General features: G+C 34.1%; 1 protein-coding gene and 1 long non-coding RNA gene across 5 annotated transcripts; one reads left to right on the top strand and one right to left on the bottom strand.

The window, feature by feature from the left end:
- Nucleotides 1-3,065: 3,065 nt before the first annotated feature.
- LOC111796007 (aminodeoxychorismate synthase, chloroplastic) lies at nt 3,066-14,818 on the bottom strand. 4 transcript variants are annotated; one of them, XM_087125585.1, is made up of 14 exons: nt 14,688-14,818; nt 12,777-13,198; nt 11,949-12,080; nt 11,639-11,706; nt 11,490-11,554; nt 11,186-11,252; nt 10,665-10,937; nt 10,456-10,582; nt 9,961-10,241; nt 9,138-9,217; nt 8,847-8,949; nt 8,341-8,423; nt 3,839-4,456; nt 3,066-3,708 (listed from the first exon to the last, which is right to left on the bottom strand). In XM_087125585.1, exons 2-14 carry the CDS (start codon nt 13,102-13,104, stop codon nt 3,228-3,230), a joined length of 2,706 nt encoding a protein of 901 aa, XP_086981711.1. In that variant the 5' UTR covers nt 13,105-13,198; nt 14,688-14,818; the 3' UTR covers nt 3,066-3,227. The 4 variants fall into 4 exon arrangements, with proteins under 4 accessions (XP_086981711.1, XP_023534479.2, XP_023534504.2 ...); XM_023678711.2 differs by lacking the exon at nt 14,688-14,818 and adding an exon at nt 13,676-13,876; XM_023678736.2 differs by lacking the exon at nt 14,688-14,818 and adding an exon at nt 12,353-12,401 and having other exon boundaries at nt 12,777-12,915.
- LOC111796051 (uncharacterized) lies at nt 14,082-18,207 on the top strand. The gene is made up of 2 exons (XR_002815277.2): nt 14,082-15,048; nt 17,861-18,207. It is a non-coding gene; the product is annotated as an uncharacterized LOC111796051 (long non-coding RNA).
- Nucleotides 18,208-19,086: the final 879 nt, after the last annotated feature.

The raw sequence follows: 19,086 nt of genomic DNA, 5'->3' as shown, positions 1-19,086 counted from the left end.
GAACCATCTAAAAAGAACGTGTAATTTGTTGGTATAAGTAGTGTAATAGCCGAAGCCCACTGTTAACCAATATTGTCAGTTTTGGCCCATTACGTATCCCCATTAGCCTCAATTTTTAAAATGCAGTCTACACAAGCTTATATAGAATGCTTCGTTCCTCTCTCATACCGATGTGGGATCTCACAATCCATCTCCTTCAAGGCCCAGGGTCCTGGCTGGCACTCGTTCTTCTCTCCAATCGATGTGTGATCTCATAGTCCGCCTCCTTATGGGCTCAACATCCTCATTGACACACCTCCCGTTGTCCACTCCATCTTCGGAGCTCAGCGTTCTCTGACACACAGCCCAGTGTCGGGCTCTTATGTTGTCAACTTCCCCCTACCCGATAGTTATATAATGTAAGCCGTTGTTGTTGCCTTTTTGCTTGCATCATATAATACCAATTTCAATCTTTCAAATCCTACTTTCAAAATTCTCTTTCGAAATCTATCTACCCCCATTTTCTAAAACTTTCTTATTGAACTGGGGCTAGAATCTCGAGTATACGTCGCTTGGCCGTAAGCGACGCAAGAACGAATTAACTTAATTCACTCGTTGTTGAGAAGTGAGTGTAGCACAATCGTAAGTCCACGGCCATCAAAAGTGCGATTGTGATAAGTCTTTTCTAACCATCCTATGCTCGTGATATAGTGTTTATTCATTTATGTATGTCACCTTGAATGAATTAAAATTTTGTAGATTTTTAATATTTTAATTTACCTAAAAAAAATGACTATTTTAGTCCAATTTAAATTATTCTAAAAATAGAAATTATGGAATTTACTAAATTTTCGTCCAACCTAATTGGAAGGCCTATAACAAATCCCAAATTAAGCGGAAATTAGTCCGCATAAATTGGCTTTTTTAAAAAGGTAAATCACGGACCGAAGTCCCAACCTAGCAACCACTACGGGAGACCAAAATTACTGTAGTAATTAAATCCCGTACCGTCTTTTTACTGTTCTCAGTTAATTATATTTCAAATTTAGCGCCTGAATGGTCAATTTCTTTCAATCTATTCACCAAAAGCGATAGAAAAAGAGAGTTAAAGAAGGTGCTTTCACCCTCAAATTTGACGTTTACTTTGCTTTTGATTCACAGCACCTGCAATCATTTGGATATTATAAATTTGTTTTTTTTTTATATAATTATTTTTGTATTTAGCTTGATTTGGTTAATTTAAAAAATAAAATAAGAGGAAATTACTATATTCTTATAATAAATTAGGAAATTACTTATGAACCAAATTATTAAAAAAAAAGAAGTAAATAAACATTAAAATTCAACACATCTCTAGTCTCTGCAAAGTAATTTCAGCATATTTTGTTTTCACTCGTATATATATTATAAAAAATTTCAAGAAGTAGCTCAACATAAAACACATTTAGTTTCTATAATTGAGTTACTGAAAAAATGTGCATTTTATTGGTACAAGTAATGACTTTAAATTCTTTTAAGTTTTTCTTAGTTATTCTATTATCAAGATTTCTCTCATTTGGATATAATTTCGGTTCATTTATGTAAATTTTAAATCAAAGATTTTATCGGACAAATATGATAATTATGTTCAAAATTAAATATTGTTGGTTTTATTACTTTGTTTATGAAAAATTTAATTAATAATAAAAATCATATTAAACAATTAATATAATATAAAATACTAATTTTAAATGTACAAGTGAAAGATCATTAAGTATAATTACTATATTGATATTAATAATTTAATAAAAATAAACAGTAACAACAATACCTAAATAAATAAATAAGAATATATAATAGCGGTGTTAAATTTATGACATGACTCACAAAACGAACAAAATTAGTATATATTTATTCAATCCACTTGCATTTTTAAGAAGAAAAGAAAGAAATTGACGGTTGATTAATACTTGAACGTAATAAAATAATGATGATAGAGACCAAATTATCAAATAATTGGATGCTTTATGAAATGAATTATATAATAAGCTTCCAAAACAATACCCTAAGTTTTGTTAATTATCGCAATCAAATCTTATTGTCAATTGAAAAATCATTGTTCTTTCTGAGCTTTATAAATGAGACATAAACCTCAATCACACAAATGCAAGTGATATTAGTGGTGTTTTGCTTTTGGAGGGCAAATAATTGATTAAAAAAATAAAAATAAAAATAAAATAATTATAATGTTGGTTTGGTCAATAATTATAAATAATTGGGTGTGAGTAAGGATTAAAGAAGCTTATCCCTTCTGCAAATTATGACTCCAATTTATCACCTTCATATCCTGTCCCCCTCCTACTCATCATTTCTTTCACAAATTAATACACTAATTTTAATTTTAATTTTAATTTTAATTTTAATTTTAATTTTAATTTAATTTAACAGACCAATTTTTCACTTGGGTAATAGAAAAAAGACATTAAAGCTATATAAAATTAGTTATCCTAATTTAAATAATTAATAGTAGGCCGTAGACCACCGTACTTCTCATAACTTCAACCCCAAGCAATTTACTTGACCCTTACCCGCTCAATAGCGGATCTAAAATTTTATATAGGGACAAGTTACGTTTTGATATTAGTTAAGAACGAGAATGATGTTAGTTTTATTTAGAAAGTATTTTATTAAGAAGAAAGGACTCAAGCTCCTCGAAAACTAGGGTAGACTCGTCCTCGAGCTTTCCAAAACCTATGGTAAATGTGTTGGTGATCTTCCTAAACAATAATTCTGTCGGGGATCATTTGATAAATATGTAGTTTTTTATTTTTTTTTTTTCTTTTAACTATTCTTATAAAAACTAGTCTACATCTAATTTTCTTCATTTTATCAAATTTTTATTAAAAAAAATTAAAAGAAGAAAATTTAAATTTAAAAAATAAAAAATAAAAAATAAAAAAACAAAATCAAACTGGAAATTAAATGATTGATCCAAATGAACTCCAAAATGTATATAAAAAATGGAGGAAAACAAAGAAAAAGCAAAGAGGAAGACAAGGTATAAACAAAATCAGGAGGAATAAACTCATTTAGGAATGCAACAAAAATAAACAAAATCAAACTTTTATATAACTGAATGCGTTCTGCTATTCTGTAATACAAGACATCTTTATGATATATATTTTAAAATACAAATAAAAGAGGGAAAAGGAAACTATGGGGATTTGATTTTTGAAGGCTAAGATCTGATGAGGTTCAAGGTAAAAGTTCTAAGAGAATTCCATAACCACCCGGGAGGGAGCATGTGTTTTCAACACCATTTCTTCATATTCATCACTAGGATCTGAGAGGGCAATAATAGCTCCTCCAGCTCCAATGGACGCTTCACCTTGATGTAAAACAACTGTTCTTATCACGATATTAAGATCAAATGTCTGATTGTACGAGATATATCCAATGCAACCTGAATAAATACCTCGAGGACAATTCTCGAGGGAGTCGAGGATTTCCATGGACCTCAACTTTGGTGCTCCAGTCATTGAACCACCAGGAAATGCTGCTTTTATACAGTCAATGGCGCTTACATTTGGCTGTTTCTTGCCTCGAACTGTGCTCACCATAGTATGCACAGTTGCATATGATTCTATGTCCATGAGAAGTGGAACATGAACAGAACCCGGTTCACACACACGACCGAGGTCGTTCCTTAGAAGATCAACGATCATTAAGTTTTCCGCTTGGTTCTTTTCACTATATCAAGAGAAATCAATCTAATAGTGAGCAAAAATGAGGTTACCAATGATAATATCTTGTCAAAGAAAGTCCCTATTGTACTTCAATTACTAGCATTGTTTTTCAGCACTAAATTTGAAGAACATACCTATACTGCAACTGCATTTTGAGCAGTTCATCTTCCTCTGTTGTCACTCCTCGCTTGGTAGTACCTTTAATGGGTTTCGCTTCCAGCACACCATCCCTATTCAACTGCAGGAACCGTTCTGGTGATGAACAGCAGATACATATATCTTCTTTTGAAAAATTTAGCCAAGCAGCATAAGGTGCCGGATTTCTTTCTCTGAGCCTGAGGTAAAGTCTCAGGGCATCAGTTTTCTCAATTTTTTTCCTAATTTGGGTTGTGAGGCACAACTCATAGCTTTCGCCGTCTTTGATGTATTGCTTACACTTCTCGACATCGCTCATGTATTCCTCCATCGATTTCTCGGCAACAAACTCGACCTTACACTGAGTAAATGACACATTGAGTGAACTTTCTTCAATTAACTTCTCTGGAACAGAAGTTCTCAATTCCATAAGTTTGAGCTCAGCATCGTCCAACCAAGATGTAGAAGTATTACATTCTTCATGTATGGATAACAAGTAAACATCATCCGAAGAGTGATCAATGACCAAAAGATTGTCAGCGAAGAAAAAACACGCATCTGGAGTTCTGGACTTATGTTGGTTGTACGGTGCACCACATTCTACTTTGAGTTCATATCTACAGAATATAGAGGGTTATGTTAGAAAAGTGTCATCTATTTATTAGCATTGCCAATATTGTGGAAGATCTTTCGTTTTGTAACCATTCCAATATTAATTGTTCATATATACTCCAGCATCTAGAATGACAAGCTACGAGAGGGACATCTGAAAGCACATCAAAATGCGTAAACCCATATATAAAGTTACCTAGCACCTATAACATACTCTTAACTCTTATAGCTTGCTTGTAAGACAGTCTTTGTAGTTTTAAAACGATAGTCAGGTGGTTTGAAAATGTTCAAATTATAGTCGAATTGAAATCACTATTCAGAGGCCCAAATTTGTTTCAGAAAGAAACTTCAATTTTTCTAATCTGGGTCATCTGAATACTAAAATGAAAATAACTTCTAAAAAATAGTTCCACAGACATATTGTCATTACATTCCGTAGTTGCTCAGTCAGGGTTTATGGCAGTTTTCGGAGGGTGTCAGAGATCAATTTCTTTGACCAACAGGAGAGCCCTTCGCCAGTGGATAAAGAAAGGACTCGGTTTAGATAGGGATACTGGAGCTGCACACAGCAAGGAAATGCAGCGAGTTGGCAAGCATTTTATGTCTAAAAGAGAATGAAAAGGACAGGACAGGGAGGTACACCAGAGGAAAATTACGTTTAAAGCTTCAAATATGTCTGTGCTCCAAAGCTCGGGGTTCGAGAAGGGGGCAATGAGCTGTTTATTTTTTATTTTTTATTTTTTGTGTGGATTTTTTTCCTCTAGGGTATCGGCCATGGCTTTCAATTTTGAGTTAAGTTTGTCGTTCTAGATGCTGCAACACTCAAAAGAGAGTGACACAAACACCAGAAAAGGAAGAAAGCATCAACACGCAAAGGGAGTAGCACAAAAGCTACGAAGCCAAAGACGAGAGCAATAGCCAAAAGCCCAAACAATCCACAACTCAGGGCCAGAGAAAGCCAAAAAAGCAGCAGCTGCGCCCAAAAACTGAAAACCGAGGAGCTAAGCAAAACAAAAGATAACCACTTCAGCCCAGCCAAAGACAAATGCACTTCAAGGAGAAAAGAAACAACATCAAAAACCAAACCCCCATCCTCAAGAGTTGATCTCGTAGAGTTCAGTGCCACATTTCTTTAAAAAAGAAGAAGTTTTTTCTTTTCCATCTAATATGTTGATGCGATTGAGACAAGACTCATCTAACAAATTAAGAAGATTTAGTTTGTTCTTCAGGGAGTTTTTTGATTGAGGGATTATTGACTAAGATCCTTGCTGATCGGTTAAAGAAAGCACTTCTTACTACAATTTCTGATTCTCAAGTGGCTCTCGTTGAAAGAAGATAGATTTTGGATCAAGTCCACATTGCCAATGAAGCTATTGAGGACTTAGGAATTGTAAGTAGGTAGAAGATATTTTCAAGATCTAGAAAGCCTATGATCATGTAGACTGGGACTTCCTAGATAAAGAGCTCAGGAAGAAAGGGTTTGGTGACAAATAGAGAGCTTGGATCTGGACATGCACAAGATTTGTCAATTGTTCCTTCCCCACCGGCAAATCAAGAAGGTGTAATAGAGGGCTTTCAAATAGGGAGCGATAGTATATACCTCTCTCACATCTATTATGCTGATTACACGATTTTTTTCTATTTTTAGTAAGGAAGAGATCTTTTGTTAATCTTAATCGATTCTTATTCTTCTTTGAGGCTATGTGGGGTCTAAAAAATAATGGAGGAAAATGCTTGGTTATTCAAGCTGTCTCATTGGGTTTAGCTGTTGGGGTATAAAATGGGTAGTTTTCATCTTTCTATCTTGGTCTCCCTTCAGGGCATAACCCCGGAAGTCTGATGGGAATCCTAGTGTGGAAAAGATACAGAAATGTCTCTTTGAAAGAAATCCTTCTTCTCTAAGGGAGGTAGGCTGACTCTTTATCCAGTAGGACTATTTGTCGAGCTGTCAAGGTCAGTTTTATCGATTATGGTTGATGATTTTGGGATGCTTCATGAAAACAATTGGCTGAATACTCGACCGGTTGGTCGCGGTTTTGGTGGCTTTAGGATGTTGATAGAATGAGATGATATGTTGTTGCATGACGCTAGATGGCCAAGCCTTGACGACAAAGAAAGAGATAGCAAAAAAGATATGGGAAAAAGGAGAGATAGAAAGGAACGTTTAGGGAGAAAAAGATATAAAGAGGAAGGGACGAGAGAAGGGTTAAAGATTGAAGCACAGTGAGAAAGAGAAAAGAGAGAATAAAATATTTAATGACTAGTTTTCCTGAAAAAAAAAAAAAAAAAGAGTGCACACCACAATGTGCAGTGTGCAGTCCACAAACTGTAGCGCAACACTCAACAGCATTTTTTTTTTTTTAAATACTGAAGGATGAATATCAGCCGGTTGGTCAGAAACTTCCCCTCTGACCACTCCGGACCAACACACTAGTTGGTTTTGCATATAGCAAAACCGCACTGACCAAATTCTTCACAAAATGACCGACCAATGCCAGTTTGGTCGATCGGGTCCGTTTTGGCCTTCTGTTGTGCACCCCTACTATCCCATCTGTGAATTAGGTGATATCTAAATTAGTGGAACAAAGAGGTTTAGCGATGGGTAATGAGTAATCTTAGATTTGGTAATGAAGCCCCATTGGCTAAATGGTAATGGTGCTTCCCATTGGAGCCTAATGCCCTACCACATAAAGTTATTAAGAGTAAGTATGGCTTCCACCTAGCAGTTTGTCCTTTTCGTCTTCTTTAGGTTTTGTTCAACCTTCGACATTATGTCCCTTCCATCGTTATTGGGGGATTTCTCGATTATCTCAAGGAGGGATTTTCAGTTTTGGGCTCCTTGTGCTCGAAGGGTTATTCTTGCATATCATTTTTCCTTTTTTTGAGTGATGCCTCTTCTCCTTAGGCCCCCTCATCATTTCTCACTTAGAAAGGTAAAACTTCTCAAGGAATGCTATATTTTTTGTGGGGCATGTTTTACCCGGGAAGGTTAACATGACTGACCGTATTTAGAGGCATTCGTCTTTTTTGGTGGGACCATATTGGTGGCATCATCGGGAGGCACACAACCAAAGATCTTGATCATATTCTTTGGAGATGCCAGTTTATCTTCTTCATTGTGGGATCACTCTTTAAAGCAATTTGAGGGTTCTCTCCTCATAGTGGAGATAGTGCTTCCTTCATTCATGAGGTCTAGTTCTTTTGTTCTTGTCCTTTTGTGATTAAGGGCAACTTTGGTGGAGAGCTACTTGTTTTGCAGTCCTTTGAAGCATTTGGATCGAAAAAGGGGTGAAGAGATCTAGTGAGGATTTGGTCTTTAGTGAGGTTTAATGCCTCATTTCAAGCTTAAGTTTCGCTAAGCCTTAATGTTTTGGATTGAAGCACCTTCCTATATAGCTAGTTTGTGGCTCCCTTGTTGTTTTCTTGTATGCCCATTTGTTATTTTATTTTCTTTTATGTTTCTCAATGAAACCAGTGTTTCTTATAAATATAGATTAATTGGAGAAGAAATGAAATTATAAGGGTTCAAATATAGAATTTGCTATTTTGTTACCATGTTGAATCCCTCATAAACCCAAAAGATTAAGTTGATGGGTTATGGTACATTTAGTGTTACATTAATACTTAAAAAAAAAAAAAAAAAAAAAAGAACGCCCCAACTTATTATTTGAAGAAAACAATCAGATCCTCTTTGACAATTTATCCCGTCAGAATATAATCAAATAATTAAACCATGAAAGTAAACCTCCCTCAAAATAGTGAAAGGACCAAAAAGACAGCCTCGCAGTACAGCTTTACTGAGCTGTAAAGAAGCTGAAACTTCCATAGTTGCATCATGGCGAGTGAGAGCAAAACGATGTAATATATTATACTGATAGTAATCACTTACCCGAAGTAGCCAACATATCCACCATGAAAGTCAAATGGAAGCTCGTCATAGTCTTCCCTTTTGTATTGAAAAGATGAAAGCTCCTATAAAAATTAAGCATCAAAATACTTGTTTCAGCAATTACATTGATTAATATGTTCATATCACTATTAAAATGGATAGAAAGATTCAACAAAAGATGCACAATACTTCCAAGTTATAATCATGATGACAAACGTTCATTTACAAGAAGGTAATTGAACAAGTTGCATCTTCTCCTCACAAACAAATTGAGACCAATGGTTAATGTCCTTAAAAAAAGAGCAGAATTGGAATCCCAAAAGAGCAACAAGAAGATTAATTTCTAGACCCCAACCTAGTAGATCTTTGACTGCTGACTGATATCCAGTAACAGCTTATGTTGAAGAGTAGTAGCATTGAGTTTCAGATTACAAATTCTTGTGCAGGTTGTAGACAACAAAACCAAAATCCTTCAATATCGTACGATTCAAGAAATATTCAAGTACCTTGTTTAGATAGTCAAAGAAACCATCATTCAAAAATGTTTTGGTTGCTGATCCTTGAGCATCTTCAATTGACAGGTAGCCTCCTCCTTCAAAAGGATGACCACTGAAAAAGAATGTAATTAACTTCGAAACCAGCAATTAAAGATAGATAAGTTATATCGTGTTCCCTTCTGGAGCATTACACGTTTAACTAGGTATAACCAAGAAACTAAAGGATCACGTAAACAAACGAATAAATCCTAACATAATCTAAAAACCAGAGGAAATAGTGGGCAGGATTGTAACTCCAACCTTTCATCTGATAACTGGAAAACCATTTGCTTCCACAGTGATCCACCTTTTCCTCCCATAAATGAAAATCGCGCTCTTCCCTATATAAATTCAGCATTAAAACAGACGTTGATGAATTATTCATTCGAAAGTAAATAATAATAATAATAATTATGTGAGCAGTTGGACCAATCTTGGTGCATGATCTTTAAATGGACGTGTACCTGTAGAAAGCATAAATGATTAAATATAGAGAGAGCTTGCTGAAGTCTTACAATAGTACTGATAGTTCTTTTTCAGATGTAAAGTCTTAAATAGATGAGAATTTGATCCTCCATTGATGAGCCAAGCATGGCTTATTTATAGGTTACAAAGACATTGTATGAAAAAAGAAAAGACGTCACCGGTGTTAAAATAACTAAAAGAAAGATGGACTTATAAATACAAAGTTATAACTTACAACGCATCTACTGTTATTCTTATTCCGAGATTTATCTTTAAAAACAGACTGTAATGCTAGATTCCCTAACATATATATGTGCCTCATATTCATAATTAGTACTCCAAGTAACGATTAGTTTTCCTCACACAAAACATAACCTGTATTATTCATTTCGTTTAATAGCCAATAAATATGTGTAGAACTTGCAGATATGAACTTCACCCTCATATTGCACAAGAGATCGATCATATTACACCCTGCTGCAGTCTAATGAAGGATTGGCACTTTTGAGAAACTATTCAAAAGAATCTTTGAACCCTACCATTGCGAATCGAGAATGCATGGGTCATATATAAATCTATAATGCTAAACGTGATTAAGTTACTCAAGAGATGACCAGACCTTTTCAATCGAGGAACTGTCCAGCCAAAACGTGTTTTCAGCTTTATGATGTCCAAACAATTGATAAAATATATTTCTAGCTCCACCAACTTCAGAAGCTAAATGATCGTATTTCTTCCAAGCCAACTTCAGAAATTTGACTCCATTGCTGGGATATGAAAGATTCACAAGATCAAACAGGCCAACACCTTTTTTACCAACTCCATTATGTCCAATACTTCTACTGGGAAAAGTTCCATGATTTAATTGAGAGACAGGTTTCCTTAGCCTTATTTGATTTCCTGGGAAACCGCAAACATATTTGTTAAGTTTATACCCCAACATGCAAGCTTAAAAAACACTTGATGGCTCAGTATAAAATAATGACAGAAATGAAATATTTGCACTAGACTAAAAGCATTCATTCTCGAAGTCATCTAGTTCAACGAGGAAGTGTCAAGTGTAGGGTGAAGGAAGTCTGCACAAGAAAATAGTTTGAAACCACAGAACTTTTACCAGAATAATCTATATTTTCTTTGCAGGTGACTAATGGTCCATAGTTAAGCCAATGATCCTCGGTGATTTCTCTAAAATTCTTAAATATCTCTCTGCCATAACTGGTTCCAATGCTCTCTGGATGAAACTGCAGGTCATGTAGAAACATAAGTAATGTAAGCATGATAACTCAGAGCTTGTTAATCACAAACAAAATAACCATACACCACCTGTACACCATAATGAGGCCTGACGGAGTGCATAACTGCCATGAGAACTTTTCCATTTTGCATATTTTGATGGCTGTTGAGAGGCCAAACACGTAGAGATTTTTGTACTTCTGACATAGAATCACTAGAAACTATGTCACGAGCATCTGAAATTGAGGAAGCATTGCTAATTTCAAGAAATGATTGGGTATCTGTGGAACACGTCCATGATATAGGAATTAGTTCCTTGGGAAGCGATTCGGGATCTATTACAAGTGAATGATATCTTACAACCTGCAATAAGTCAGCCACACATATTACTGTGATATTATTTTAGTCCTTTAGTCCAAAACAACGTATTCTTTCCATGGTAGTCAATGTCAGTAAGTAGAGGTTACTATAGAAGAATGATGAAAATTCTGACTAATATTTATTTGGAGCATATGAAGAGCCGGGATAATGAACAGAAGCTAATATACATCATATTACTTTGTAAAAATAAAAAGAAGCAACAAAAATAACAGCATGAAAATAAAATGGACCTTGAACCCTGAATTTCTCCCAGATGGTATGCCATTGAAAAGACTACAACCATTGTGCTCAATTTCACTGTGCAAAGTTAGAGGGGGAAATAAGTGCATGGATGAACACATCATATTGACCAAAGTTAAAAGAGCCGATAACAATTATTTAAAAATCAGAAGCAATTCGTATCATTAACAAGAAACCTGCAGGCTCCAATCATAATATTTTATTTTGTAATTCACACTCCAAATGGATGAACTTGTTCACCAAGTAAGTGAACAGAAAATACCCAAGAAACTTTCTCTACAGCACCAAGCTTACCTTAGGCGTCCATGGACTGGCTCATTAGCGTGAACAACTTTAGCACCATGCACATAACCTAAAGCCTGTAAAATGAAAAGCCATCATATGTATAAAGAACGTCATTTAAAAAAGAAGTGCAAACTGCCCCTGAGAAGGAAAGGAAATACCTGGTGCCCGAGGCAAACACCTAAAATGGGGATATCCTCGCACTCATGGAGTAGACGTAGGCATATTCCTGAAAGATTAAATAACTACATTTTGTTTTTGTTTTTTTTCAAGAAATAAGTTAAAGCTCAGAACAAAAAAAGTAATTGACCAAGACTGTGATGTTAATGCAAATACCATGATAGATAACAATATCAGTAACAGAGTGATGGCCATATTATTCCAGTCAACATTTCAGAATAATCCTTTGATGGAAATAGACTACAGAAGGGTAAAAATGCCACATTCATATCATTATCTGTAATCTCTCACCTATATCATTGGCACATGTTGGAGAACCAGGCCCAGGTGATATAACAATATTATCAAATGCCTTCTCTTCATACAAGTAATAACATAAATCTTCCCATGTCCATTCATCATTTCGTATGACCACAGGAGGCACTAGCACAAAACCAAAGAAGTATAAGAGAGGCGCAAGAGCAGTTTCATACTCTATCATTAACATCAATTAACTATACACCCTCGTTCATACAAGAACAGACAAATCTATGAACAATGTACGTGCTGAAATGGAAATTGTGTCAGATGAATTAAAGATTCGTCTAAGTTGCCATGTTTTGTGGACTAAACTATTAAGTTATAAGCCTAGTCCAAAGTAAATTATTGTTCATAAGAGTGTCAAAGAGATAATAACAAAAATAAAAGCTCTTAACTGTGAACCTCCACAGTTCTTCATTAGGCGTAGAGATGATCTGCCAAAACCTGGACAGCCAGAGAGCTATGAGTGTCGCTCATGCTTGGAGAAACTTCGTGTTAATTTTTCAAATGGTTCGTGACCTGGGGATTTATTGATATCTTGATCTTCTATTTTAAAATTGAACATAACTTGGAAGACCACCTTAAGTCAAAACAGGCTGAGAAGTATATACTAACAAACATGAACAAGTATAGAAACACGAAATCAAGGAAAATGAAGCAATAGCTCACTCTAATAAAGAAAAGTGAAAAGCAAAAACTTTATAAAGAAGAGACTCTAAAGCATAATGGATATGCATGAACCGCAAACAACGATCATGAGTGATTCGGATGGTATGCAAAATATAAACATAAGCAGAAACGGAGATAGAGAAGACCTACATCCATTGATGACAGACAAATCTTGGTAAATATTGTATGTGTAACTATCATAGTTGTCGATCAACAACGTTCTCACAAACTCGAGCTTCAAAGGAAGCTTATGTAGCTGTTTCTTCCTCATGAACGATCCTTCCATGAGCTTAGAAGTTGTCGGACAAGATAAAGACAACATTCCAGCATTTTTCCTTAATGCTTTACAGTGCCTTTTTTGTTCGAGATAATAAATTCTTACAAAATCATTTGATGTGAGTGAACTCAAGCTTGCATACACCATACTGCCATCCCGAAATTTGAGCTCGGATGACAATGAACGTAAACCCGTAATCATTTTTGTTTTTTTCGTTTTTTTTTTCTTTTCTCTCTTATGACCGTGTTAATGGATAGTCATAATTCCATCTATGGTTTCCACCTCCCTTCCAACTCTGCATAAAAAAAGATACACAGCCAAAACATTAAAATAACAATAATAATAATAAATGATCAATCAGGTTCCATTTGAATGGTCACAACAACTACTCAAGTCACTCGATCTAGAAGTTAATCAAACAGTTGGAGATTTCAATCAAAATCAGACAAGATCTGTAAACAAAACCCGATTCTTCTAGTTCATTTGGAATTTCCAGCTCTAAACCAATACAGTTATTAGCAACATTCAGTTCAGAACGTTCAATCGAATCTCCTAAATTCGATTTCACACGTTGCAGAGACCAAATTCAAAAGCCTTCACAATCCTCGACATGAACAGCACCATTTACGACTAAAACAAGCATCAAAATAGGCAGAAATACAGGGTAAAAAGAAACAGAGATGCAAACTCAAAAGATTCCGTATCAGATTCGAACAAAAACGAACCAAACAAAGGAAAGTGAAGCTGAAACAACTGCATTAGATAATCAAACCTCGAGCGTGGACCCGGGAGTGGAAGAGCGGCACAAGAATCGAGGGAATAGAAATGGCGGTACTTATTGTGGTATGGAAAAGGGCGGGACGTGCTCTCTGATTGACCAACTGAATTTGATACGGACATTCTTCGGTTGAAGAGATACTCTACCGACTCCAAAATCATTGTATGAGGTTATCGTTTGATCCAATCCCTTCTTTTTTTTCCTTCCCTAATATGTTTTTTCTTTTTTCTTTTTTCTTTTTTTTTTTTTTACTGGAAAGTCAATAAATTATTAAATTTAAATTATGAAATTTGATGTCTATGTGGTACACAAACCCTAAAACCTGATGTTATGGTATATTTATGTGAGTTATTTTATAATTTTTTTAAATTATATTATTGTATTTTTATATTTTAAATGTAATTATTTAAATGTAATATTTTATTCTATGGTCTAAGAAAAGCAATGCTTTTCAAATGAATAATTTGACACGACTTAAAAAAAAATGTATTAATGCTTTATATACGTGGATAAAAAATGTATTAGAAAGTAATTAAAAAGACATATGCTGCCACGTGGCAAATTCCCAGCCACAAATATTTATTATAAGAGATAAAAAATTCTTTTTTAAATGGAATCCTTAAAATTGCGGGTGAATTTATGAAAATAAATCAATTAATAATAAATAAAAGACTCAAATACTAATTTTGGAGATTTTGCTTTCCTTTTAATACCCTTCCAATTTGGCGCGAACCACTATGATGCTTTCCATGTTCTTACGAGTTACGAATCCTAATCGAGTTCTCTTTTTCCTCTCCATTTTGATTCCACTCTGTTAGCCATTGATTTCGAACTACACTCATATCTCTCTCTCTCTTTCTCAATCGCTACCGGAAATGAAGGTGAGGTATCGTGAATTCTAGGTATATGAAATTGGAGTTCGAAACGAATCGTGCTCCGGAAAATATTGAGAATCAAAACTAATTTACAAGCAGGAAGAGCGCTTCAGAGTTTGACGGAATCTTACATTCGAATGGAGATTTGCGTTTGATTTTGTGAACGATCTCGAAATTCTTGGTGGCGATTGCTTCGCGGTCTTCTAGTTTGATGCAATGTTAAATGGAGAGGTAGTTTTTGGAGTTTATAGGATGGAGGTAGGTTCGCGATCTTCCTCGCTTCGTCGTAATTCGGTGAATCTCTTACTCGATTTCTGTTATCTTCTCTTCATCATTTATTGTGCTAATGTAATCTCTAATTTTGATCCGGAAATGCTGTGGAGGATTGCGCTGAAGAAATTTGTTTGTTACTTCTGTCGACGCGGTGGCTATTGGAATGAAGCGGCGCGAGATGCATAATTTTGAATTTGATCTTCTTCAAAGATTGATGAGGTTTGGCTTTTAAAATCATTTGTTTTTGCCTTCTTAAATTAAGAATCGGAAAAGAACAAGCCTGAGTAGGTTTTAGTTTGATTTTGATGATGATCAGAACAAAAATATTAATGGAAATGATGTATTAAATACAAAATTGTTGACTAGCAAATAAACTAAATTCAAACTTGAAACGGTTCCGCCGCGATTGATTGAATTCTTTAGAGATCAAGTTGAAAGTTGAAACTAAGCTCAAAACAATATTTCAAAATTTTATTTTCCTTTTCGTTTATTTTTCGGACCTATCTCCCTTTTCAATTTTATTTATTTACTTTTAAATTATATTATTATTTTTCCATATTGCCAAATTTCACTATATTTTTCTGCATCCTACTCCTCACTATCATCATTTTCTTATTTATTTTCAATGTTAGATTACTAATTTTGTTGTATTAATGCTTTTCTTTTTCGTATTAGTTTCATTCTCCATTCTTTATAAAATGTTGCAGCTTTTATATTTTAATTACATGGTACACAAATTATATAACTTCATGTATATTCTTTGTCATTAGTATAGGTTAGGAATCACGACTCTCCACATATGATATTGTCCACTTTGAACATAAGTTTTTCATGGTTTTGCTTTGGGCATCTCCAAAATGTCTCATACCAATAAAGATAGTATTCCTCACTTATAAATTCATAATCTTTACTAAATTAACCAATCTGGGGACTCATACCCAATAATCCTCAACAATTCTTTTGTTGGACCAAGAAATCTTAGATAACACAACTCTTAAAGTAATGCTATACTATTTTTCCTTTTTTTTTTTTTTTTTTTAAATGCAATTATGAGGAGAGATGAAAACTTTAAAAAGAATCCAACATTATTGAAGATCCACATAAATCTTATAAATAATTGAATTACTTTTGCATCATTTGAAATTTTCATTTTTTATATATATTTTTATTAGCATTGGGCCCGATTGAATCATATGGCCCGGGAGAATTTTGGGTCGTGTGGAGTCCAGGAGATTCTGTAACAATAAAATATAGAAAAATCAAGCGAAACAGTCACTTTGGAGGTTAATTAAAAAAAAAAAAAAAAACATATATATTCGAATTCATATCCTTCCACCCTTAAAAACAATAATGGATCTAAAGTTTAACATTTTCATAACATTTTTAGTGCTCAATTTTGAGTTTGGAGTATAATTTTCAATTAGTTTATATATTTTTTAAAGCACTACATTTTTTCCAGAGTCTAGTTTCAATTTGATCTATATAAATGTACAAAATGTTAATACTTTTATCTTTGGAATTTGAGTTTGGTTTCTTTTTTATTTTACACTTTTATTTTTGAATTTTTACTAAGCTTACATTTTGATTATTTGTGCTAATATTGTGTGGGTTAATTTTTAGAGATTAAATGTAATGATCCAGATCCACTACAAATATTGTCCTCTCTGAGCTTTTCCTTTCGGGCTTCCCCTCAAGGCTTTAAAACGCAGTCTACTAGGGGAAGGTTTCCACAACCTTGTAAAGGGTGGTTTGTTCTCCTCCCCAACCAATGTGGGACATCACAATTCACCCCCCTTCGAGGCCTAGCGTCCTCGCTGGTACTCTTTACTTTCTTCAATCGATGTGGGACCGCCCCTAAATCCACCCCCCTTTTGGGGTCTAGCGTCCTTACTGGCACATCGTCCGGTGTCTGGTTCTGATACCATTTGTAACGACTCAGATCCACATCTAACAAATATTGTCCTCTTTGGACTTTCGACTTTCGACTTTTCCTTTTGAGCTTCCCCTCAAGGATTTAAAACGCGTCTGCTAGGAAAAGGTTTTTACATCCTTATAAACGGTGGTTTGTTCCCGTCCCCAACCAAGGTGGGACATCACATTAAAATAGTTCTTAACAATAAAATTAGTTAATCAGCTGATAGTTGATGGGAAAAACTAAAAAAACAGTATTACAATAAAAATAAATAAAAAGTAAAAGAAGAAGAAAGAAAGAAAAAGGGATATAGATAAGTACAAGTGAAAGGGGAAGGATGTGTGGTAGGTGTTGGGTGTTGGGTATTGTGGGGCTGGAGAGAGAGTGTAAAGGCACATGATGGTCTGAGGCTGAGGCAAACAAACTATATATAAACTTGGCATGATGAAAGATATTGGCAGCAGGGTGGGTGCATGAATGGGCTTGTTTTTCTGCGAGGGCTTCGAGGAGCAACAAATTTGTATTATTATTATTATTACGATTAGGTTAAAATATCATTATGATCCCACTATTATTTTTAACATTATTATACTTTGGTCCTACTTTTTCATTTTTTTTTTTTAATTTCTAAAAGAGATTTTAGATTAAGGACAAAAATAATATAAAAATTAAAAAATGACTGAAATATTAAGGGAGGGAGAGAGGGTATATATATATATATGTATGTGTGCAAAAGAGATGTCTGACAGGGCAGGATTCCCACATCCAAAGCTCTAAACTATACAGAGAGGCTTTGAATTTGGTTAGCCATTTTGAACATATGAGTTTAGTTTGCTTTCCTTTTGATGGTTTGCCATTTTCTACATTCATGGAAAGGCAATGCCACAAGTTCTCCCTCTCCCTCTCCACTTTTTACTACTGCATGCTTTGCTTGCCAGCCTTTTCAATTTCCATTATTATTATTCTCTCTCTCTCTCTCTCTCTCTCTCTCTCTCTCTCTCTCTCTCTCTCTCTCTCTCTCTCTCTCTCTCTCAAATCTTTACTTTCATTCCAAACTGCCCATATGCCTCTTTCTCTACTCTCTGGGTTACACTAACATATTTATCTTATCTCTTTCAGTTTCAAAACGCACGAATTTAACTCATGAACATTCAAATAGCATTCGTGTCAAAAGAAGAAGAAGAAAAAACGTAGAGCGGTGTGAAATTGCCTATTCTTCGCTTGTATTAGATTACTAAAAGATAGGATTTTGGAGGTAGATTATGTATAAAGTTTGAACATGTATGGGCAAGAGTAACGACTCATGCTCAATATTCAAAATTCGGATTTGGCGTCAAATGGCTCCTTGCATTTTTTATGGTCATGTTACCTTTGTAATCACTTCTTAAGACTATTCCTTCACTTCTTAAGAGTGAATGGGTGGGTGTAACGACTCATGCTCAAGATTCAAATGGGCTTGACACTAATGGCCCTTTGCATTCCATGGTTACGTTACCTCTTCCCTCATTTTATATGAGTTAAAGACTATCTCTACAGATAAATATGAGTCATTCCAGCATGCTTTGTCTTCACTCACATGCATTCTTTTCGTTATTTTTCATTCTATCTTCATCTCTATCATTCAGATGTAATCTCGATTTATTGGTTCATTCATGTACTTTTTTATTTCCACTTCTAGTGAATTTTATACTAAATTAACAGAAGTAAATAGAATGTATTGAATAAATTCAGGTACAATTTCATCTTTAATTGTATTGAAGTTTATCTCACTTGTTCTATTCCACGACCATTTGAGAATCACGGATGCAATAGGTATGGAGATTCTAAAATCATTTAAATTTTATTTTGATAATTTTAAATATTTTAAAGTTATTTTTAATTAACCATTTCAAAATAATTCATAAATATTGATTTGATGTAAATTAAATATAGTGTGATTAAACCATTTTATAGATAACCATATTTTTACCTTTTCTTTTTTAACTATTCTATTAATAAAATAAAATATTTACAGTAAATCATATTATCAATAATTAATGTCACACATGATCGACCAAATTAATATTAAATCAAGTATAATTAAATGAATAAAATAAAATTATGAATTTTATTAACAATCACATAGGGATGCATCAACGAAATTAGAGTAAGATTCCAATAAATTAAAGTACTCATTAAATTATTTTTAAAATCAATGGAAAACGGAATAATAAATTAATAATACTACACATTCCTATTTGACTACTATTAAAATATTTAATAAATTATATTAATTCCCAATAATTTTCAATATTTTATTTTTAATTATAAATTTTGAATCTGACACTGTCCATTTTCTGCCCTAA

This window comes from Cucurbita pepo, chromosome 1, assembly GCF_057944985.1.
Source record: "Cucurbita pepo subsp. pepo isolate OVF chromosome 1, ASM5794498v1, whole genome shotgun sequence".
Lineage (NCBI taxonomy): Eukaryota > Viridiplantae > Streptophyta > Magnoliopsida > Cucurbitales > Cucurbitaceae > Cucurbita > Cucurbita pepo.
Note: the sequence above shows the minus strand (reverse complement) of the source record. Positions and strands in the feature narration are given on the sequence as shown.